General features: G+C 37.1%; 2 protein-coding genes and 1 long non-coding RNA gene across 11 annotated transcripts; all 3 read right to left on the bottom strand.

Annotated features, from left to right (window-relative positions):
- Positions 1-3563: 3563 nt before the first annotated feature.
- LOC113359476 (S-protein homolog 5-like) lies at positions 3564-4016 on the bottom strand. Its single transcript, XM_026603100.1, has one exon. It carries the CDS (start codon positions 4014-4016, stop codon positions 3564-3566), a length of 453 nt encoding a protein of 150 aa, XP_026458885.1.
- Positions 4017-4211: 195 nt separating this feature from the next.
- LOC113359475 (WAT1-related protein At1g09380-like) lies at positions 4212-10728 on the bottom strand. Its single transcript, XM_026603099.1, has 6 exons — positions 10526-10728; positions 8020-8136; positions 7702-7930; positions 5962-6120; positions 5719-5870; positions 4212-5316 (listed from the first exon to the last, which is right to left on the bottom strand). The coding sequence occupies exons 1-6, from the start codon at positions 10726-10728 to the stop codon at positions 5280-5282; spliced, it is 897 nt and encodes a 298-aa protein (XP_026458884.1). The 3' UTR covers positions 4212-5279.
- A 6363-nt stretch (positions 10729-17091) lies between these two features.
- LOC113356228 lies at positions 17092-23008 on the bottom strand. 9 transcript variants are annotated; one of them, XR_003362902.1, is made up of 8 exons: positions 22543-23008; positions 21257-21673; positions 20913-20960; positions 20513-20603; positions 20043-20144; positions 19785-19911; positions 19109-19254; positions 17092-17786 (listed from the first exon to the last, which is right to left on the bottom strand). It is a non-coding gene; the product is annotated as an uncharacterized LOC113356228 (long non-coding RNA). The 9 variants fall into 9 exon arrangements; XR_003362901.1 differs by having other exon boundaries at positions 20562-20603; positions 20913-20994; positions 22543-23007; XR_003362898.1 differs by lacking the exon at positions 20913-20960 and having other exon boundaries at positions 17092-17532; positions 17644-17786; positions 20043-20603; positions 22543-23007.
- Positions 23009-23664: the final 656 nt, after the last annotated feature.

Below are 23664 nucleotides of genomic sequence, written 5' to 3'. Positions count from 1 at the left end.
TGAAGTTGACTGTCATTTTTCACGTGTATATACTCCTAGTTTCCGACCATATGGATTTGCTTTTCTTCTTTTTTTTTTCTTCCCTTTTTTTTTCTTCCTGTTCTTGTTGTGTTATGCTTATTACTTCTACTTTTAACTTTTTTCTTCACTTCAGATTATGCTCTGGAAGGAAGTGAAGGCACACCATTGCAGGTATATTAAATGTTTCCTACTGTCTAATAAGAAGACACATCAATTTTCAACTCTACTTAAGGATCCTTGTTGGTCACTAGCTCATCTGATATGGACGACTCTTGAGCTTTACCCACATCTGCGTTCTTGAGTTTTCTTTTTTATTTATCAAAGGTGGATTCTACCATAAGAAGATTAAGTTTCCTCCGGAGTACCCATTCAAACCACCGGGCATCAGGTATTATTTAAGAACAACGCTAGCAGAGACAAAAAACATGCCAGAAAGGAGGAGAGATTAGCTCAGGTAAGACGATGCATTTAGTTCAATTTAACTTCTTACCTACCTAATAATAATTATCCTTATTTTTATCATTTTTTTTCCAATGGCTTAGTTGTGCACATGTCGATTCTTAATATGTACATAATTGTACACCTCGATTTTTGTAATGTGTACGTAATTGTATACGTCGATAATTGATGTGTACATAATTGAATGATCTCATATTGACTGATCTAACCTCATTCGATATTAGAAACTGCTAGTTTTGTCAAGTCGAGTCAGTTTTACTTCTTTGCTTTCCACTCAAGTGGGCTTCCATAAAAGTTAAGAATATGATGTGAACCACTTTCGTACTTCTTTTCTTGTACTCTTTTTGTATTGCAGAACACTGTCTTCATACATTTCTCGTACAACTTCTAATACGCATAAATGGAAATGAAAAATGATTTCACACTTTTTGTTAAGGTATACGAGCCCGTAGTGTATATACTCTGCAAGCGATTTTATCACATCCTTGATGAATCAGGTAGTCGTGCTTAGCATGTCATCAAAGTTTAAGATAATTCATTAGGTGGTATGGGAAATTGCAACCTCTAACCCAAGATATGCATTTAATGTAGGTTTTTTTTGTATGTGTATAGGATATGTGTTGACAACCTCCTACTCAAGAATGGAAAGATAAAGTTTTGCATGAAAATAAATGGAGATGCCACCACATCTTTACGGGTAAACACTGTTTTACTTATTTGTATAACCGAATGGATATGTTTAGTTTTAATCACCTAGACTAAGTCTAGAATGATCATTTTGCCACATGTTTTACAAGGGTGTACATATTGGTGCACCAGTGGAATTCTTATGAAAAAGTAGGTTTGTGTGTAGTTATGAATGGCCAGCTTTATGCATGTTTTGCAGGGGGTGTACACATTGGTGCACCAATGTATTTTCCATGTACAAGTAGGTTTTTGTGTGGTTATGGAGGATCGATTTTAGGCATGTTTCGCGTGGGTGAACATATTGGTGCACTAATGTAATTCTCATGAAAAAATAGGTTTGTGTGGTTTACGAATGATCGATTTCATGCATATTTTTTCTGTAGGTGTTTAAAAAGTAGTGCATGTGAAAAAATGACTCCATAAGCTTATGTAAATCTTGTGTATGTTTACTTTTTTGTACACATTAGATAGCATAAAGAAAATTATTTTTGTTATAAATGAAAATTGTAGTCATATGGGTACTCTTTTCGCATGTCTCAGAAAGAGCTTTAGCGTTAGTGGTGCTTTGGTGGACGATTCTAGTTGTATGTGATGTACAAACTAGCGCACCTTGTGGTCCTTGTCTTTGGATTTTTTGAATTTTTGTAGATGTGTACATGTTTGTACACCAGTGTAAACTAAGATTTAAAAAAAAATGAGAATTATATGGTCATCTGGGTACTCTGTTTATAGCTCTCGGAAAGAGCTTTCCGAATATATAGAGTTTGTGAATTTTGGACAAACGGTTCAAAAGATAAATTAATTTTTAATTATTTTTATATTATTTAAAATGACTGACATCATCATAAGTTATTTTGGACTAAGCTGTAAATATTTGGACTGAAATGTAAACCAACAAGGTTATATGTGCATTTTTCATATTTTAAATAATTTTTGGACTAAATTGTACCTAGTTGAATGGATGTGGACTAACTAGTATATTTGGATGGGATTTTGGACTAAGCTGTATTTTTCCCTAGAATAGAGAGTGATGCTGAGACAGTAGTCAAGATGCTGACTGAGGAACATGCTCAAATTCCTTGGAGGTTACGTGAACTAATTCTCCAAATTAGAGCCAAGGCAAGGAAAGTCTCTGAGGTCCAGTTCGTTTACAACAAAAGAGATGGGAACGTCGTTGCCCATACTCTAGCTAAATATGCTTTACGCTACCATTCCAACATGTGGTGGTTCTCCTCCAAACCCCGCTCTTGTATTCAAGACGAGATTGTTGTTAGCTAGTTTTGTTTCTGTTGTGTTTCCCTCTAGCAAAAATAAAATAAAATACTTTTTCTCTTTTTCTTATTTGTCCCGAATGATTCCATCATGAAAAAATTATGCCCGGCCCAAATCCATATTCTTCCTCAGTCGATTTTTGGAAGGATTATCAAGTTTTACAAGAAGAATAAAACATGAGCTTTAAGTTGGATAAGAATATAAAAAAATTAGAATAAATTTTGTAGGATAGTGTTAAAATAAAATTATCCATAAATCATGCCTGGTATAGTACAGGTACAAAATCATACGGAAACACAAAAACAATAGAAATAAATTAAGATGCCACACTTATTGCTAATATCCCAGGTTATACACAGGGTTAGGGTTGCACAAACCCGACTCAACCCACCGACCCAACCCACACCCGCCTGAAATTACCCACACCCGACCCAACCCATCTAGGAGCGGGTCGACTATGGGTCACAACATCAAAACCCATAGTATTGTGGGTCGATTATGGGTCAAAGCTTCCCTCACCCGACCCAACCCACCCACCCACCTAAATATTTCTTAGTTAATATTAACCCTTAAATTACCTATCCTAGATGAATCACAACCGTTGAAGTAGTGATATATAATGCCTAAACATAAATCGCTAACTTCAATTCTTCAATCACTTCCTTGAATAGTCTTTTATCTTTTGAGCTTCGAACAATTGAACTCATTTCTTGTAATTTGAATGCACTTTGCAACTTTGCACCAACTTCTTACTTCTCTTGATTATAATTATCATTTGTTTACACTTGACTTGGGGTCAGTTCTTTAATTGTCATCTGTAAGAATCTTAGGTAAGTCTGTAACCTTTTTTTTTTTATGCAATGTAACTGTAATGTGTATTTTATGGTGGATAACCCACCACCCACCCGACCCAACCCATTATAATGTGGGTCGGGTGAAAACCGACCCAACCCATTATAATGTGGGTCAGGTGAAAACCGACCCATTGTTATGTTGGGTTGGTTGTGGGTGACAACTTCTGCTATCCACCATCAGTGGGTTGGGTGGTGGGTGAGGCCAAACCCGACCCAAACCGACCCATGTGCAGCCCTACACAGGGTAAGGAGCTTGTCTACCGATAAAGCTCACCATGAATATATCCTTTCCCAGTCCCATGGCCTCAATTGGTGACTATAGCGATAGACTCCATCTTTACGCACAGACCACTCGCAATTGAGACGGCATATAGGCCAGTATGATTCTGCGTTATAGAATTCGAAGTCTCCTTGAACCCAATGCCCAGCTGAACTGTCATACCATTGCATCCAGCACCAATATAATTTTCTACGAAAAACATCTCCAATAAACTGCCACTTGTAGTCCTCCTTATAATGTAGCAATCTATCACCAAGAAACCCGTTTTTTTCTTTGCAGTGCATTTTCAGATCTATATTTTCACCCAAATCATTAACTACATGCACATGAATATAGCGGAGGACTGCTGATGAACAATTCTGAACCAATAGAAAAAACACGAACATATAAACAAGAACAATTTCGACATTGTTGCTGCTCCTAATCTTTGAAACACTCCCCATTACTGAGATTTATCAAGAACAACTTAGTATCTGTGTAACGACGCGCACACTATATAGTGCTCAGTGCTCACTCCATTGAATTTTTTCTATGTATATAAAATATATTCTGATCTTAAAATAAATGGAAACTCCAAAATATATAGAAAATCCTTTGACAAATGACAAATAAAGAATATACATGCTGCTCCCAAACTGTCAAATTATTTTTGGTAGAAATTTTTTTTTTGATAATTTTTTTTTTTTATTTTGGTAGAAAATTGATTTCTGTATTTTTGGTAGAATATACATCTGGGCCAAGATTAGAACTTGAATCTGATGGAGAGCTAGTTAAACGGATGCCTCAAATCCATCGGGCCCAGGAGCATTCATCGCAAAGACTGCGTCTCTAACATCTTGCATATCAGGCGCAAGTGTAATGGCATTTTCACCTGTTGTAACACAAGCCTCCACATGCCTAGAAATAAAGTTATTTTGCACAGTCTGAAGCACCCGCATACAGACCATTAAAATAGCTCACGATATGCTCAATACTCATGATAAACTGCCAGTTCTCCATCAAGTTCTAACCTTGGCGCCCTTATGAAGGACTTTCGTGTTTGCATCCCCTTTAGTTCCCATTTCATAAATATGCTGATCCCCTAGCACCTTCACCCCTTTATTCGCAGCTTTCATAGGACGTGTAGCTCATCAGAATGCCCCTCAACAATCAATTTCTGCTAAATAACCTCCAAATCATGGATCGCCTTGGCTACAACTAGATTAAGTACCCAAAGACATTTTTGTTCCAGACTTTTAATACACCTTGAAGGTGCTTTAACTTCTGCATTAGAACATGCATTGGACACCCATAAAATGGTGTGTTCCATTCCATCCGAATCAAGTTTCTTAACTCCGTCTACTGTAGCAAAAACCAATGGAAGCAAGAAAGAATATCTAATAAGTTAATGCATACAGAATAAGTTAATGTTGCCATTCTCACTGGCTTCAATTTCATATGCAAGAACAAGTTAATGTGTCATTCTCACTGGTTTCAATCTCATAAGTAGACCCCTCATTCCATGACCCAGATTTGTAAGTATTTAATCAAATATCTAAACTTCACCAGTTTCTTCTCTCGCTGCTTCTTCTCTTGCAGCTTCTTCTCTCGCTGCTTCTTCTCTTGCAGTTTCTTCTCTCACTGCTGCTTCTCTTGCAGCTTCTTCTCTCGCCGCTTCTAGCCTCGCCGCTTCTAGTCTCACCGCCACCTCTGCAGCGATGACTTTTTCACGATTCATGGCCCACAATGCTAATCCTAAGCCAGCTATAAGAATCGCAGAACCGATGAAATTGTAACAAGAATAAAGATTAATGAATATGTTAATTAACAAGAAAAGTCAATAAGGCTTTGGTTGATCCTGGTGCTAACTTGGTTGTAACAAATGTGGAAGACTTGATAGTAGCTAAAGAAAGAACTTAAAATTTTAGCTTGCTGAACAACTTATTCAGTGAACATATAGTAAAGGAAATTCTCAATAGTCTTATTCCGACAAGAGAGATGGGTCTTTGATAAGCAGAATACACCAATTCACAAGATCCTCAAGATGCTAATGCCTTACTCAGAGACTATTACAAATATGACGAAGAAGTTGGAAGTACTAGGAGGACATTTTTCATTATTATCTAAAACAGAAGTAACGAACAAATAGGAGAGAAAATTACTTACCTTCCTAAAAAGATTGCATCGTTCGTGAATATCCAAGAAAGAATGGTCACAATTATAAGGCTTGTAGGAGAAAACATCGACACGAAGTGGGAACCTCGCAGGTTGATACACAAGTTCATCAGATACACGGATAGGGCAGTGCCTATTGCTCCCTGTTAAGAAAGGAAAACCATATTGGCTGATTAATTGGAAAAATCAACGTTAAGTTATAAATGAAATAGCTCACAGGTCTAGAATCCTTACACTGTAGAGAGCAACGCCGTAGTCCATGGCACCCATCGCCCTCCATGCTGCCATATCATGCTCAACGCTGAAGGCAATAATGCCCAATGGCAGTATGGAGAGGCAGCTGGTTAAACATGTGATTGTTATTGGAGCATTGTAGGTATTCCTCACATTAGCCTGCAATAAAAATGTTTTGAAATTAGATTTACTTTTTTGTTGAACAAAACAATTTCATTAAAGAAGAAATTTGCACCAAGGATAGAAAAGAGTAATGAGACAAATCCTGAAAACTCAATTCCTCCTAAGAGAAATAACAAAATCATTTGACTCTTAAAGCATGAACAATGAGGAGACTCAAGACAAGTCCTAAGCGCAAGTCTTGAATCATACAAAATTTGAGTGACCCCTGTTCAACTGTACACCTCTCTTTGCTAGACAATTCCGAGAGAAGTCTTCTCTTTGAGCATGTTTGAAGTGGAGAGCTTCAAACTTATTATGTACCCTCTGCCATCTTGCAATGAAACACCATGGAATTTTATTCCTCATAAATCTCTGTATAACACACTTTGAGTCTGTCTGAACCATCACCTTAGCCACCTGAGCATCATGAGCCCACTCACCAATAAAACCATACCAAGTTTGACCCGAGTTGCCTCTTGAGGCTCCATCACAATAAAAAAGGAAGCCAACATCACCGTGGCATCAGGAAGGGAGAAGTGTACCTCTAAAATGTTTCACTCTGCAACCAGATATATAAAAAAATCTCAAGACCTGCAAGTCATACACAGAATTCCACATCTCCCTTTTAACCTCCACCCACAATCATTCTTTCGTTAAACTTCATCAAATTGGGAGTGTAACCCTCAAAGCAGATCTTATTTCGTAACATCCAAAGCTCAACCATAGTGCAAAGATCAGCAATGATCCAAACTTATTTAATAGCAGAGCTTTTGGTGTGCGCCAACCTAAGCACATCCTCAAGAGATGTTGTAACAAAAAAGAATATCCCACCAAGCTAATTCCAAATTATTTGACTGAAATTGCAGTACCATCACAAATATGTACTCCATACTCTCTAGATCATTTCCAGAAATATAACATCTTGAAGCAAGTTTGAAGGAGCATACGAAGTTTTATCCTGTAGATATGGTGCAGTTCCTTGGTCCTCACAGCTGATCTTTTAAGCAGAATTGCAGCATTCACTCACTGACTTTGGGATCAACACTTACGATACTCAATCTCTTGTGTATGGTGCTTCCAGGATGATGGTGTCGCTGCACATTCCAAGCTGGACCCCCTTGTGGCAAATTTTCTGAAGGTTCTATGTTGTCAAGAGATCTACAGGTTAGTGATACCCAATTCTATCTTTCTTAACGAATTCTCATGTCTAGGTTGGCTGACTTGGATTTGTGTTTAGGTATGCTCTAATGGAGATGGGTCTGGACTCACCTGATTTACCTATGGGGATGCTAACAGGCCTGCATTTGAAAAAATGTAAGTAAAATCTGTGTCACAGTACATGAATGAGGTGTTACTCATCCAAGTTCTAACAGATGATAGGTGATAACTCTTTCAGGTGAGGAAGTTCTTGACGAGTTCATAGACAAGTTCAAAATGACAAAAGAAACTGGACAGAATAATGAAGCAATTTGGTCAGATTTCAGACGGAGATGGTCCACTCTAAATGCATTCAACCAGGCCTTTCATCCTAAGAGACTACCATGAGAGACTATGTAAGTTAAAGGAAAAGTAGCTTACCAATAGTGTGAACCACACGGCTGCTGAAATGCAGCTGAAGCTCACGAACAGAAGTCCCAAATTACTCTCCCCGACTTGCGAGCCTTTCTTGTACCAAGTAGTAAATAATCCCGAGTAGGTTAAAATCACCTGCCATTTGGCTATTGAAATGATAATAGCCCCACCAACACATCCTAGTGTCCCAATACACTTGCATATTCCATATTTTGTGAGAGCGAGTTCTTCTTGCCTGATACATGTATACATTAGCATTTGGGTCAATAACATAAATATTACTTAAAATTGACCACCAGAAGAAATAAAGAAAACAAAACTTACCCTACAAAACATCCCAGTATAAATGTGACGACTGGAAATAGGTTGGCAATAGCACTTGCTTTTGTTGCCGATGTGTATTGCAAACCAGTGATAAACAAACACTGGTTTGCAACAATTCTGCAACAAAAAGAAAAGTCAATCTTTAATAAGATATCTCATATGTGATAACAAAAATACAGAAACAGAAACAAGCAAAGAAAGCTAATTCTTATCAGATGATTGTCTTACTGGTTCAAAAGATATATGTAAATTACTACACTAGTCTAGCACAATTTAAGATGCATGATACCCATTATAAAAATAAAATCTAGTTAGCAATTAGCCTTCAAATACAGTAGCAGTAAACAAGAGACTTTTATGCAGGTTTATTTACTAACCTTGAATGATCCAGTTGCTAGTATCTATTAGCCAAATCTTCATTATGCTATAAATTTCAAACAAATAAAAAATTTCTTGAATGACCCAGTTGAACTAATTCACTCAGTTTAGGGATGAAAAGAATCTTCTTTAGGGATGAAAAGCCATGGCAAAGCCATCAACCTACTGAGAGATTGTTTCTTAGGGTTTTTTTTTCTTTTTCAAATTGGTCTTGACAAATAATGACAATCCTCTTTGGGGATGAAAAGCCATATCAGAGAAGATTTACAATGGTCATACAATGGGCTTGGTTCTGTAGTTGGGCTTTACTTGGTTCTGTAGTTGAACAAGTATTTGAGCTCTCACACATTAATAAAGAATGATTTTTTAGGGACCATGGTTTTTTTGAGGGGACCATGGTTTTATTAGGCCATCTTCCCTATAGTGATAAGGGGTGTCCTAAAACGTTGAAATGACTAACCTACCCTTAACCTAATTTAATTTAAAACCAACCTGATAACCACCTATATATATATATATAACCACCACCTCTTCCCACCACCACCACCGCCAATTACCACCACCACCACCTCCGATTATCACCACCACCAACCACCGAATACCACCACCACCACCGCCGCCCACCACCGCCAATTACCACCACCACCACCTCCGATTATCACCACCACCAACCACCGATTACCACCACCACCTCCTCCCACCACCACCACCACCGCCTATTTAAGAAATTTAACAACATCAATGCAATCACAATTAAGTTCGGTTACATAATAATTTTATCGAGTATAAAAGACGCCAGCCGCAACCTGATTCTGCCATGGGACCACTCCGGAGGTATTTTCCAACAAACCCTTCGCTTTAATTTGATTTTGATTGCTTCAATCGAATAGAAATCATAAAAATAGGGTTTTAATAGGAGTTACAGAGCCATGTTCGGTTAGGTCGATTTTCCAAAAAAACCTAGTTTACTAATCGAACTTCTTGAAAATGAAGAACACGAAGAACAGTTCGGTTCTATTGGATTTAAAACTAAGTCACCGAACTCCCTGTTCGGTTGTTTCGCAAAAAAATTTAACATTAAAAAGTAACCGAACTCCACCCTTAGAATCGAAAAAAAAAAACAAATCCAGTCTAACCGAACTGTGTTGTTGTGGCCACTATGTTGAGTTCCAAAATAACCGAACTTAGCCAATAGAGTTCGGTTTGTTCGCAAAAAATTTTAAAACTACAAAGTAACCGAACTTAGCCAATAGATGCTGGAACTTCACATTTTTTTTTGTTAAGTTCGGTAACTTCACAATTTTATCGCAAAAACCGAACTCAGAGTTCGGTTGGTTAGTTGTTAGGTTCAAGTTTGCGAAAGAACCGAACTTTGTAAACTTATATACTCTTATATTACGTAAAGTTCGGTTAGATCAAAAGTGCATGTAGTTTGCGAACCAACCGAACTTTGTACACCAAAGTTCGGTTAGTTGAGAACCAACCGAACATAACGCTGTAACTCCTAGAAATTATTAGAGAATTCGGTTACTTGTTCATCTCACGGGGCAACCGAACTACAGCTTCAGATGAGTTCGGTTACTTGTTCTTCATATAAAGTAACCGAACTGTTCAAAATCCAGTTCAAATCCGGATCATTTTGAAGATTAACAAATATTCTAGGAGAGGATGGAGATGAAGAATCAGAAGAGTTTTCATCATTTGAATACTCAAACTTAGTGAATTGGAATTTTTTCCATGTTTTTCTCCTTCATCTTCTCTAACTCTACTCTCTCAATAATTCTACTCAACTAATAATAAACTCATCTTTTAATTTAATCTCACTAATTGTTTTTAACTAAATCATTCACTAATCATAACCTAAAATTAATTAAGAGGGTAGATTAGATATTAAATAAATAACTAGATATGGGGTGACCTAAAATTACTTCTAATGCCTTTACCCAAAATAAAACCATGGTCCCAAAAAAACCATGATTCCCAAAAAAATCGAACAACAAGCAATTTTTCCCAGTATCCTCCATTTTAAAGCAGGCATTGTATTCCTGCATGAACAACACTATAATATTAGTATTAACAGTGTTTAAAATTAATCAATTACATTCCAAGAAACTTGGAAATACATTACCTTTCAAGAAGCGTCGCTGGCCCAAGAACAAAAGAAGAAAATACTTGTCTAAAGAAGACAAGAATTAAAGGCCGCAAATCATAATCATTGATTGCTTCCTTAACCCAAACTTGCATGCCCGCTCCTGCTAATTGCACAAACACCATAAAAGAACTAGATTTTATGCCCGTGCTATGCTCGGGCATTTTTTCTCTTTTAGCCATATTTTTAATTTGGTGTGATGTGGCTTCGCCTCGCCCCGTCGTGGATTTTTATTCGGTGCCGTGGGGTTTCGCCCCGCCCCATCACGATACAATTTTGATTAGGTGTGGGTCGGCTTCGGCTTCGCCTCGCCTCGCCTCGCCCCGTCGTGATGCCTTTTAGATTTGGTGTTGCACGGCTTCGCCCCACCCGTCACGATGCCTTTTTGATTATGTGTGGCTCGGCTTCGGCGTCGCCTCGCCCCGATGCATTTTTGACTTGTTGTTGCACGGTTTCGCCCCGTCCCGTCGTGGGGCTTCGCCCTTACTCGTTGCGATATATTTTTGATTAGGTGTGGCTCGGCTTCGTCGTGCCCTGCCTTGACCTGTTTTTGATTTGTTGTTGCAAAGCTTCGCCCCTTCCTTACGCGGTACATTTTTGATTGGGTGTGGCTCCTTCGCCCCTTCCATCGCGATACATTTTTGATTGGGTGTGGCTCGGCTTCAGTTTCTCTCCATCCCGTCGCTATACCATTTTGATTTGGTGTGGTGAGGCGATGTTTGGGGTTTTTTGTTTGGCGTGGCTCGGTTTCACTATTTTGTAAAGGTGTAGGTCTGTCAATGGGTCAAATCCAGTTTTCAAAGAAAAACGGGGCGTAAGGTTTTCAAATACTTAATGGAAAAAAAAAATAGAAAAATAGTGGTATTATTGTAATTGAGTCGGTAACGTGGATGACCACCCAATGTGGGACTCACCCAATCTACTATACTAGGACACGTATGCTTTAGTGTGTCACATGTAGGGATAATTATCTCTTAGCCGTTCAGAGATAATTCTTATCTATTTATACCGACTTAGTTTATTCCTCGGCTATATATATAGGTGTAGTTAGCTCGTACTTTGTAAAACGAATTGAATAGCAATAAAACTCCTCCCTTTACATTTCTCTATCTCGTTCTCTGGTTTTGTATACAATTCATTTGTATAAGTAGTTATTGCAAAACAGTTAAAGCAAAACGCGAAACACAACACGTTATCAGCACGAATAGTTCGATGCCGCCAATTGATAAATCAGTGTTCGACGATGTTTATGCCAAGCTGCCGGGGATGATATCCACAAAGCCATATAATCAACTTCACAATTTATATTTGTGTTTTGAGTTGAATTTGTGTTTTTGATTATATACGTGGATAGTAGTACTGACTCTGTTATTTCTATTGATCAGGGTAGTATCACTATTAATGGAGGCAAGTTGTTCTACAATTATTACAAACTTGTACGAATGTTTTTGGGTAAGTGCGGGAAGGTGAGAACCGCGACTCCGTAAACTTTAATAATTTTCCGCTATATTATTTTTATTATGGTACTTGCGATTTTAATACCGGCGAAGCGAGAAATTGTTGTATCCCTAGAGGATAACATAAATTTAATTTCTCTTGCTCTAAAAAATCTCCAGAGATTTTGAAACAATTCCACCAGAAGCTTGAATTTCGTCTAGCATAGTATGGATGCAAAAGGCACGGTCCGCTAGCCCTTCGGTCCCAGAAGTGACCCGTTATAAAAGTGCTAGTCGTTCCCATTTGCGGTCCCTGAAGTGACCAAGTAGGAAACTTTTCCATAAAAGAGTATATTCATTTGTACACTTGTAAATTAATATTTCGTTGGCTATGAAGGTGACAAAATTGGAGTTTTGTTGATATTTGTATTAGTGCCATATTTGTTTGGATGTTTATCCTTTGTTTTAAGTTTTGTTTATTTTCTTTGCTTATTTTTGTCAGTAATGGATTCCGAAAGCAATCCATGAGATATTGTCGGCTCCATAAGCAGTCCAACATACATTTTGTGTCTTCCTATAATAATCCAAAATTTATGGGTTCCAGCAGTAATCCATAAAGTAGACTCCAGAAGTGGTCTACCGAAATAGTTGGATTCCAGGAATTAACCACGATTTCTTGGGTTCCCGAAGTAGCCCATGGTTACGTAATGATATTGTTAATGAATTATTAATGTATGTCTCTCGTCCAACTGTGACATTGGATATGGATTCCTGAAGTAATCTATCCATTTTAAATAGACGATAGAGATATCTGTCTCAGAAACCGGAACAACAGACACGATTTTTCAAACTACCAATAATTTTACAACCTTGAAGAGGTTTGATTTTTGGGAATGTAAAACATCATTTCAGTTTCAAATAATATGATAGACGGCTCCGGAAGAGCGTGTATCATTTTGGTGGTATAACAATCATCATTATTGACGCCTTATATTATTCAGGATTCCTGAAGAATCTGTTGAGTTTTTGAGAATATTTGGCGTTACCACCTTGAAATGATAAATGAGCATTTTTATGGAGTATTTTGTTACTTCATTTGTTTTTGTGCCATAAGCACATCGTAAAGAAACGTAAGGCTCTCTTTTATGGGGTGTGCCATAGGAGAATTCGATTAGTCGAGTTTCATGTTGTCATTAGCCAGAAGTTTAATGACCCTTGAATTATTCATGCTCAGGCATGATCAGTATGGACACCAAAGTTCTACCAAGATGAGTAGACGATTCAAAATGCTCATGGACATCCTTTACTGAACCTGAAGCTTCTATTAGATAAGGATGTAAATTGTGTTATTGGTCCCTGAGACAATTAGTTGTTAAATTGCATTAACATTAACATTATGGTAACCCATTACTGAATCACCAACATTAACTCCTAGAAAGGATTCAAGGTGAAAATTGCAGGACTTATTCACCCTGCAATATGGACAATTATTTCAATACTTTAATGTATTGATAGACACATCTACTAGATGGTCTCTTGTTATATTAACACGTAATATTAAATTTTGCCTAACTGTTTGTGCAAATCTTGTGGTTGCAGAGACTCTCCATCTAAGTATTTATGTTGGTGGTAAATTGATAGGCTTTGATGCTTTGCCTCCAGTTGGTGTTATATCGAGCATATAGTTAGCACATGTGCGCACTCGACATGGTCTAGTTGAGTTCTTTATTTAAAGCATCTTTAGTTTATTGCTCGACCAACTATTTACCATCAATTATATCTTGGGAAACAACCTTACAACTTACGTGTTTGTTCCATAACGTCACCTAGCTATATATGTTGGTTTCGATTCATAAGACATTTAAAACCATGTGTCGGTAATGTCTTATTGAAGATGAGACTGTATTCCCGCCGTTAGGGGGAGGAAGTAAACCGTTATAAGGAACGGCGTGAAATATCTCATCTTTTGTCGAGTCTGCAACTGTTTTTGGGATACCTATTGTGTAGTTAAATTAAAACCCAAAAACTATCATGAGCAGGATTGCCTTTGAAAATCAGGCAATTATGGAACCAGAAGTTTCCAGAAATGAGATAGTAATGTTTCCAGAAATGGAACCAGAAGTTTCCAGAAATGAGATAGTAATGTTTCCGCCATGATCAGAAAAAACTAAAATGTCACCAGAAGTTGGCATGACAACCCGCCACCAGAAGTTCGGCAAGAGTAGGGTTGATAACCTTTTAAGTTTCTCCCACTTTAGTCAGGGGGAGAAACGTCACCATAAAAGGATGGTGCAAATTATGATAACCTAAAAGGTTTTCCCTCCCTAACCAGGGGAGAAAGAATGCCACCTGAAGATGGCATGTATTACGTCGACAAAATTTAAGTACTTTTCCCTTGAAGTCATAGAGATGACAGACACCACCTAAAGGTTGTAGTAAGCAATGTCGACAATTCAACAGGTTATCTGAATAAGTATTTATCCTGATCAAACAAAGTTTGGCTGCCGCTATATATTGGCGTGAAACTATCTTAGTTTGTTTTCTCACACCAAGACATTGGATGTAATTGAGGTGTTGGATATTACTCATGATTAAAACAAATAACTGCAGTAGCTCTGGGGAAAATATTGCTTGTCACTTGCTTGAGGATGCAGACACAGGAAGTTGTCTCAGCAGGTTAAATCATGCATCTCGCAGTGACAAAGTCGTGTGTTAAAACATGCTTGAGGCCTGAATAATTGCCTCATATATGCCTCTTAAAAGAAATTTCAATCACTTTTCTAATTTGTAGTGCTCTTGAAGAGAGACACAGATAGTGCTCGTGGAGACTATGAAAATATGATCCACATTCTCTAAGTTTGAAACTCCTTATTGAAGATGAGGATATGATAAAGCTCCTGAAGTGGCGCTGGTACCAGTTTGTAAAATTTTCTTGAATGTGCATGTACCAGAAAATGTGCTAAATCATATATGACTGTCGATTACTGTTTACAATAATGGTTGTGTACCCCTCTGCAGAGGAACATCGACATTGTGATTGGTAGGCATATGACATGTTACCTCAAACTAAGGTAGAAGATGGAATCTCTCGAAAAAGCGCAAAAGTTCGGATCCGACTCACACCGTAAAATTGTAAGGCCTGAAAATTACAGGTTGGTGTTTGAGATTAAGCGCAAAGAGAATAGTATTATCGTTTTAAGTGCGATTGAGGGTTTCCTGTTGAACCCCATGATTGATTCTGTAAAACAAACAATATTCTCCTAATATATATGCACTTTAGCATGGTATTCCATGAAGGACTCATATTGCATCTTGTTATGACTAGTGAATGTAATGAATCCCTGAAGGATTCGAGTTTCCAACTCAGGAAGCCACCTGACTTTATGAACTATGTGAGACTTGAAATCAAGTCATAATCACCAATTAGAAGAGGAGAATTTTGTGAACAATCCTTTGTGTGTTTTGAATTGTTGAAAAATGACTAAAGTCCGGATAAGTTGATGGTATCATCCTTGGCCTCTTAACGAGCACTTAAAAGCGCTAAAATCCACGCTCAAACTAAACTGTGAGATCTCGTCGAAATTGAAATATTTCTCGGCCAGAAGTTCGAGAATATGTTAGCACAGACTAAAGTATCTAACTTTTGATACTGGTTACACTTTTAAGGACGGAAATTGATTCTACAGATTTATGAGTTTACAAAAGGCCTTTCATTGTTATGCCTGAAGCGTAAAATTGAATTTGTTGTGCAATGGTGGAGGATTTAAATGCGAGGTGTACATTGCTAGTGGTGCACTCGGCGCAAGACCTGCAGTCATTCCTCCATAAACTACAAATGGTAAAGCAGTTTTCTGAAGGCTATATAATATTTGCACCACCGATCGCTTTAAGAAGTCATGCTTCAGGGGGAGTAAACTCGTAGAATCTTTGGCTGGACTAAAACGCGCTGTACTCTTTTTCCTTCCCTAAGGTTTTGTCCCGTTGGGTTTTCTTTGTCAAGATTTTAACGAGGCAGCATATGCGTATTCAGCACCATTATCAGGCGACGTCCGTTGTACTCTTTTCCTTTGATCTGGTTTTGTCCCACGTGGTTTTTCAGACGAGGTTTTTAACGAGGCAACATTAGCATTGACGTCAGCATTATTATGAACTTTGGGCACTCAGGTTTTATCCCAAGTGGTTTTTCCTGGTGCGGGCACTCAGGTTTTGTCCCAAGTGGTTTTCCTAGTGCGGGTGTTCAGGTTTTGTCCCAAGTGGTTTTCCTGACGTATTTTTGTCAAAAAAGATATTTTGTGGCGGCGACCACCCTCATTCTAAGCTCAGGTTTTGTCCTAAATGGTTTTCCTGACGCAACTTTGACAGAGGAAGCATTTCATGACGGTGACCATCATCACTTTAAAGCTACCAGTGTTGTATCCTTTTTCCAAAGACCAGTTTTTGTCCCAGTTGGATTTTTCTGGCAGGATTTTGACGAGGCAACAAAATTTTGTTCGGATTTTGTCCTATCCGTTTTTACCAGCAAAGCTTGACAAGTACGCATTTTATCAAGAACGGTGGATCATCCAAGGGGGAGTATTGTAATTGAGTCGGTAATGTGGATGACCACCCCAATGTGGGACTCACCCAATCTACTATACTAGGACACGTATGCTTTGGTGTGTCACATGTAGGGATAATTATCTCTTAGCCGTTCAGAGATAATTCTTACCTATTTATACCGACTTAGTTTATTCCTCGGCTATATATATATAGGTGTAGTTAGCTCGTACTTTGTAAAACGAATTGAATAGCAATAAAACTCCTCCCTTTACATTTCTCTATCTCGTTCTCTGGTTTTGTATACAATTCATTTGTATAAGTAGTTATTGCAAAACAGTTAAAGCAAAACGCGAAACACAACAGGTATAACTTAGTAAATTTGTGGATGGAGGCCCATTGGTGTGGTCCACTGATTAGATTCAGTCCATCTATCACTATTCGATAAACTCCCATCACACAAAAAATAATGCAAATTCTTATGATGTAGAGCATGTTTCAAATCGTATTTAAAGAACTCAACAGATATGTAGAGCCTATTCAATAGGTAAACAATGCATAACATTGTAGAAATGACAGAATAATTGGACTGCAATAGATGAATGATAGTTGCACTTCACAGTGCAAGCATTAATAAACATGGAACCTAATGTATTGGCTGTCCTAACTAATTGAACTACCACATAAGTTATAAAAATAGGGAAAAGAACAAACTACTAATGTGTTATTCAAATTTCATAGTGTGTGCATTAATTTCTTAATGAGTAACTGCGCATCAATTCCAGAAACCGCATGGACATCATCACCAGAATCCGTAGTACGCTTTAATCTGGATGGTTGTTCATCGTCAGTAAAAATTCAGGAATGAAAGTACCCAAAGAAGCAGCAACGTGATTGTGCAAAGAGATAAGCCAAGGGCCGGAAGTCAGGTTCAGAACTGTATGCACAGACAACACTTGTTCAAAACTCAAGGCAATTCATGAACTTCCATTCATACACCCTCCAAAATGCTTCCTGCATTACATGAGAAAAATTTTCAGTCCAGCAATAGACTTGGCAGATCTAGGACTTCATATTTCTAAGTAACAGACAGACTTTTAAGAATTTTAAGTAACAACAATAGACTTTTAAGATATGAAGATCCCATTCAAGTTAGATAGCTGGTAGGGCAAATGCAAGTCCTATGCAACTTTTCTGTGTTCCAGCGCTCCAGTCATTATCATTTGTCTAACAACCTTCAGCCTTTCAGTTGAAGCAAAGAACTATTGCTACACAAAAGAACACAATGTATGGAAAATGTTCAGAACGCAGTGTTTTTAAGATGTATTCGAGTAAATTGAAAAAGGTCAAATTCCATGAGGATCATTATTTCTTGCTGGTAATTAAAGTACATTTTTGAGAGTGTCTACAATATCTATACTAACAGATATCTAAGCTCAGAATATCCCAAAAAGAAAAGCGAAAAATACTAAACTAAAAACAGGGACACAATAACCCAACAATAAAAATTCAAAAGGATAACATGTTTTAAGTTTGACTAAACTTGTAATACACTTTATCAGGAACTTCCATTCTTAACAGATTTCCATATCTAGAATCAAATGCACAACCTTCTTGGAAAAATATCAGCCCAAAAATTCACTTAACAGAAGGCATGTCTACAATGAAGTTCATGTACACTATAACAGATACGTTTCCACCTAATCCTGAAAATCCAATGCAGTTCATCCGTGCAACATAACAAATAAGAAAATAGTCGTATGTTCACAATGCGCTAAACCTTAATTGATGTCATCTCTAAACTAAAAGGTGTAGCAGGGCTTCGCCCCGTCCTATCACGATGCATTAAACCTTGATTCGGTGTCATAAAATTGATTTTCTAATGCAATTAATTGTTATACCATGACATATTTATTGTTAATCCTAACGAAACAACATCATGAATTCAGAGCCAAAGCTACAACCGTTCAACATAACAAATAAGAAAATAACCATCTGTTTTAGTAGCCATAATTTTCATACGTATCAAAGCCAGATAGAAACGACAGAATCTCAATAACCTAGCCGTGACTTTTTATTAGCTGTGAACTATTTTTCACGGATGCAATCTCGTGTACTCCTTAGTCTCCTTGGTTACAAACATCCAAGGAAGTCTACATGGTATCAAAAGCGAGAATAAAGAAAAGAAATGACGTACACATAGAAACACATAAAATAAACTTGAGACTAATGATAATCTTTCCTTGGGAGGTCTGTACTCATGGTACTTTCCATTAACCCATGTGTCAAGTGTGAAAATTCATAGGTTTATAAATCAAATCCTCAAAGTGCATGTCGTAATGGTGCAAACTCATTCTCTTTGGCATAATTAGTTCATTCACATTTGCAGGGAGAGACAATGATTGAAATCATGCATGTCTTTATTTTATATGACTAAAAGAAGTAGAAAATAAGCTTTAAACACACACCAGAAAATTCATGCTAAACGTACTAATAATGATTTCTGGTGGTGCTACGGGAAGTAGAGTTTATATAGGTCCTGGTACGTAGCGCTAACTTATAAATCCAGGATTTAACATAGCATAATTACCTGAAGTAGGTTTTGCTGCAGATATCAAAAGTTCAACCTTCCATTGAAGCACTCCATATATGTCAACGACAAACTTGTGTAATAAACCTCAAGCAAGGCATATGTCATGGCATCTATATGACCATATCCCCTTTCTTTCTGAGCACCTAGTAATTATTCACAAAAGACCAAATTCAAAGTTAAACAACCACAAAAAAAAAATAGAGAGAAAAAGAATAACAATGTAAGGCTAAAAAGAAAAGAATAGTCTCCGGAAAAGAAAGTGTGGGTGACCTGTTTTTTAATGGATTCATGCAAACCGGAAAAACAACTGGTGACCTTGCAATTTCTGTCTAATTTGCATTGTGGCCGGAAATCTTTTTATGCCTAGATGCATATATAAGCGACAACACATTACACATGTCTTACTAATTAGTTAGATAGTATGCTCGCTTGCATATATAAGCTAGATATAACACCACAACGAAATATTTCCATCTTATAGAGATGTTTAGTGATTTATACAGTCACACTTTTTTGAATTCATTGACCTCCAATATATCCCAATTGACCAATACCCTGGATCCAGTGGTCGTGGCTAGTCCAGATGTTGTTCATATACACAGTTTTTTTTTTGTTAGATCACTAAACATCTCTATGGTGTTGTATTATGGTTGTATGGATTCAGATCACTAACCTTGAACCTCTTTCACGAACGTTGCAGTGACTATAACAATTATCGGCGCGCTTCCATGTTCGTTTGTCACCTCCCACTCTACTGATTTGCTCCATTTTCGCACAAAGTTACCTTCAGGTCGATCCATCTGTATTTCATCAAAAATAAAAACAGTTATTGACTGAACAACATCATAACTATCCATCTGGGTTTGTAATTTCCCTCATAAAAACTATAATTCTACAAAATGCTAAGTTTTGTAGCAGGATTTTTTTTTACTTTATCATCCATTAAGTTCATTCATATTCATTCCATGTAGCTCGTTGGTTTTAAGGTTTCCATACTTCCAAGTCTTTAAAAGCCTTGCCTTTCCTTGCCAACCTTTTATAGACATTATTAGATAGACAAAGATTGGAGTAAGATCGTTATATACGGCAGTGAAGAAACAATTGCTTATACATACAATGGAAATTATTACAAACCGAGGACTTGCAATGCTTCTCAATGTTTTCTCAGTGATCATCTCGATTTACTTGGATTAAAAGATGAAATCAATCAAAAAAATGTTATAATTATGCTGCTCTTATTTGTGTCTTTGGATTTTAATAAAGAGCTTAAGCGATTTGGATTTGGGTACATTGTCCAAATTCCAGCAAACAAACAATATTTATAACAAAGTCATCAATTGGACCAAAATATACAAAGAATTAATAAGAAAAGGATCAATGAAGAATATGGTTAGAATTTACCAAAAGAGAATGGGATTTTGTGGTGTATCTGTTTCAATAAAAATCGTACCTGCAGAATAGATCAAAACTATCCGTTTCAGTAAAATCGTACCTGCAAAATAGATCAAAACAAATAAACAATAGAAAAAAACTTTATTAACTTGAGAAAAATAAGCTATTAACAAAGAAGAAACGGGAGGGACAGAAAATAGAGAGGCAGGTGAAACTATTTCAGAGAACCCAAAAATAAAATAACAACATATATCATGATTATGCTAAAAATCAAACATACCCATATTTAAGGTAACACTTAACCTAGTAGAAACAAATCTAAGAAGACCCGTTAGCTAAAAATGAGAGCAGTGTAAAAGTTAGCCAAACTCTAAGAAACCGATCAATGGAGAATAGAGTAAGGTTTTACCAAAAGATTATATGATCTCATTGTCCACAAACCCTAAATCGCGTATAGCTTTCAGTAAAAATCATAACACGGCAAATCAAACCTTTACATCCAAAAAAAAAAAAAGAAGGAATAAACCGTAAATCACGTTAGAACTGATAAGCCTTCACCTACAAAATCAAAACACATTTAAATCAAACATTCTAATATGATTTCAAGATAAAAAAGAGAAGAAAAAAAATCAACAGAAAATCATAGGAGAACGGAGAATCAGAACAGAGGGGGAGAGGTGGAGGTGAAAATGACATAATCACACAATTAGAGTGATTATTACAAAAACCCTAGATTGTAATCAGAAAAATTACCTGCAATAGTCTTCCTTCTCAAAAAGAACTTGAAAAATAAGGAACGGAGAAGAAAAGAGACGCCATGGAGAAAGATTTTTTTTTTTGCAGTGGATAGGGGAGAATAGAGGAGAAGAAGGAAGAAGACGAAGAAGATCTTTTTTATTTTTTTTTCTCTCGATTGTTTTTCGTTTTCTTTTTTCGGGATGAATAAAGAAATTTCTTTATTTTGTGAAGAAAAATTTTGTTTTTCTTTCCTTTTGAGGAGAAGTGAAACGGATCAATTCTGTGAGAGGGGAACGGTCACCGTTCAACGTGGAATCTAAGGAGTTTAGGATTTTAAAGGAGTTAGATTGGTGATTGCTCCCAGGCAACCAAGTGGTTGAGCGTCATTGCCACCCATGCTAGACAAGCTTGCACCTGCTCAGGAATCGGCATCTACAAAGAGGGAAAATAAACAATCAACATCAGATGAACAAGCTAGCACTCTTGACTAAAAGAATCATCATATGGACATTTCAAGCTATGTCTTTCTAAATTAACAAGTTTTTTAGCTCACAAAATTTCATTTATAGCCAAAAAAATAAATTCAAAATTAGAAGGCCTAAAGGTCTCAACACAAAGAGCACACACATTTAACAGGCAAAGGAAAAATAAGCTGTATCAGGGAAATGACCCATTTTAACATTAGATGGTTATCCTATACTGCGTCAAAATAACAAATCTCTTTCTCAGATAACCTGATTAATAGAGTTGCAAAGGTTGGTACATTTTTACAGAATACCAGGGAGAATAATGTTGGAGAACTTTTTCATCTGTATACATTTCCATGCACAGATCTTACTTAGTGCTTATTAATGCACCACTCCACCACTGACTTTCATATTTCCATTTCATAAACACCCTATTTCAATGACCCTCAATAAAAATTCATGCAATGGTAACACAAACATGAATCGAATTCACATACAGGTATAACACCCCCACAGTTTCTTTACTTCAAAAACTGTGATAGTGAACAGTACATTTCCTGATGGCACTAGGCCATCTCCATTAACCCACATTCCGTGATCATACTCTAAGGTCATGAGACACCAGAATACGAAAATGATGCATAATATACTCTAGCCCATTGCAGCAAAAGATGCAGATTCTTTTGATCGAACTATGACCAAGTTAAATCCCATATCTATATATTCAAACATGTCTATATTTTACATAATACTAAAGAAAAAACAAGAGTAACAAAAAATTGTGTCAAGAAAACAGTCACAGGTAACAAGTACAAACAGAGTTTCAGTCTTTACCTCCAAGAGCAGAGAATGAAGAAATTGAGATAAATTTGATGGTTAGGATTTGAGCCGATTTCTTGAGTCAATGAAAATTGTTTTGTTCCGTTGGTTTTGTAGGTTTTAGTTGGTGGACTGAGAAGAAGAGAAGGTAATGCAGCTGAAGCTGAACCTGGGATGGAGTTACTGCTACTGTTGGGTTTACAAGGAAGAAAACAAACAGTTGGAACTATGGGTGTGGAGCAGTTGAATCTGAGAACAGTAAGAAGAATTCGAGGGTTCCATGGGTTTGTTGCTTTGAGATTGTTGGATTGCGGTTTTAGGAGCTAAGAAGATTTGCAGGAACTCGGTGTTGGTAGAGCAATGGAGAAGTAGTAGTGAAATGAATCTGCTTAGCCCTGGGTGAGATTTAGAAGCCGGTGTTGCTCTTGAGTACAAGCTGAAGCAGAATAAGGAAATGGGTTTGTTTCGAAGCTATTAATCTGTGGTGCAGTTGCAGTGGTTGATGCAGATAGCTAAGAAGAAAACACTAGATATCCATGCTGCTAGTGGTATCAGCTTTGGTGACTGGTGAGAAACTTTTTGTTTGAACAAAAAATGTTTTGTTCTTACAAAGCTAAAGATATTCTTTAAAACTACTACTCTATTTAAGGGAACTTACATAATTAATTCACTCACTGCTCACCTAATTAATTACCCAATATGTACGTATTATTATCATACACTTCAAACTATTTTGACTCCTTTCTTTTCTTTTTCTCCTATTAATTATTATTGTTATCTTTACTTGAACAACTTTACTAGGCTAGTTCCCGTCCGGCGTACAGCTTTAACAACAACCAACGGCAACTTGGTGTTTGGCAGTGCTAATTTGTAGTTCTTTGTTCCCCGTTTGTGCAACAACCAATGAAAATTCAATTACATTATTCGCTGGCTAAATTAAATAAATGATCTAATGGTGATTGAGACATTAGGAGAGTTCTGAACTATAAAGTAGTGACACTGTCAAAGTGAACCAAAAGGGCCCACAGTCTCTATCAAACACCTCCTAACATACTATAAAACTCACAACACATATACCAGTATACGAAGAGCTACCGGTACGACCAACTTTTCCGTTGGGGTGGGGACTTTTACCAT

The sequence above is a fragment of the Papaver somniferum genome, chromosome 3, assembly GCF_003573695.1.
Source record: "Papaver somniferum cultivar HN1 chromosome 3, ASM357369v1, whole genome shotgun sequence".
Taxonomy (NCBI): domain Eukaryota; kingdom Viridiplantae; phylum Streptophyta; class Magnoliopsida; order Ranunculales; family Papaveraceae; genus Papaver; species Papaver somniferum.
The sequence above is the reverse complement of the archived record's forward strand: the minus strand, read 5'-3'. Positions and strand labels throughout refer to the sequence as shown.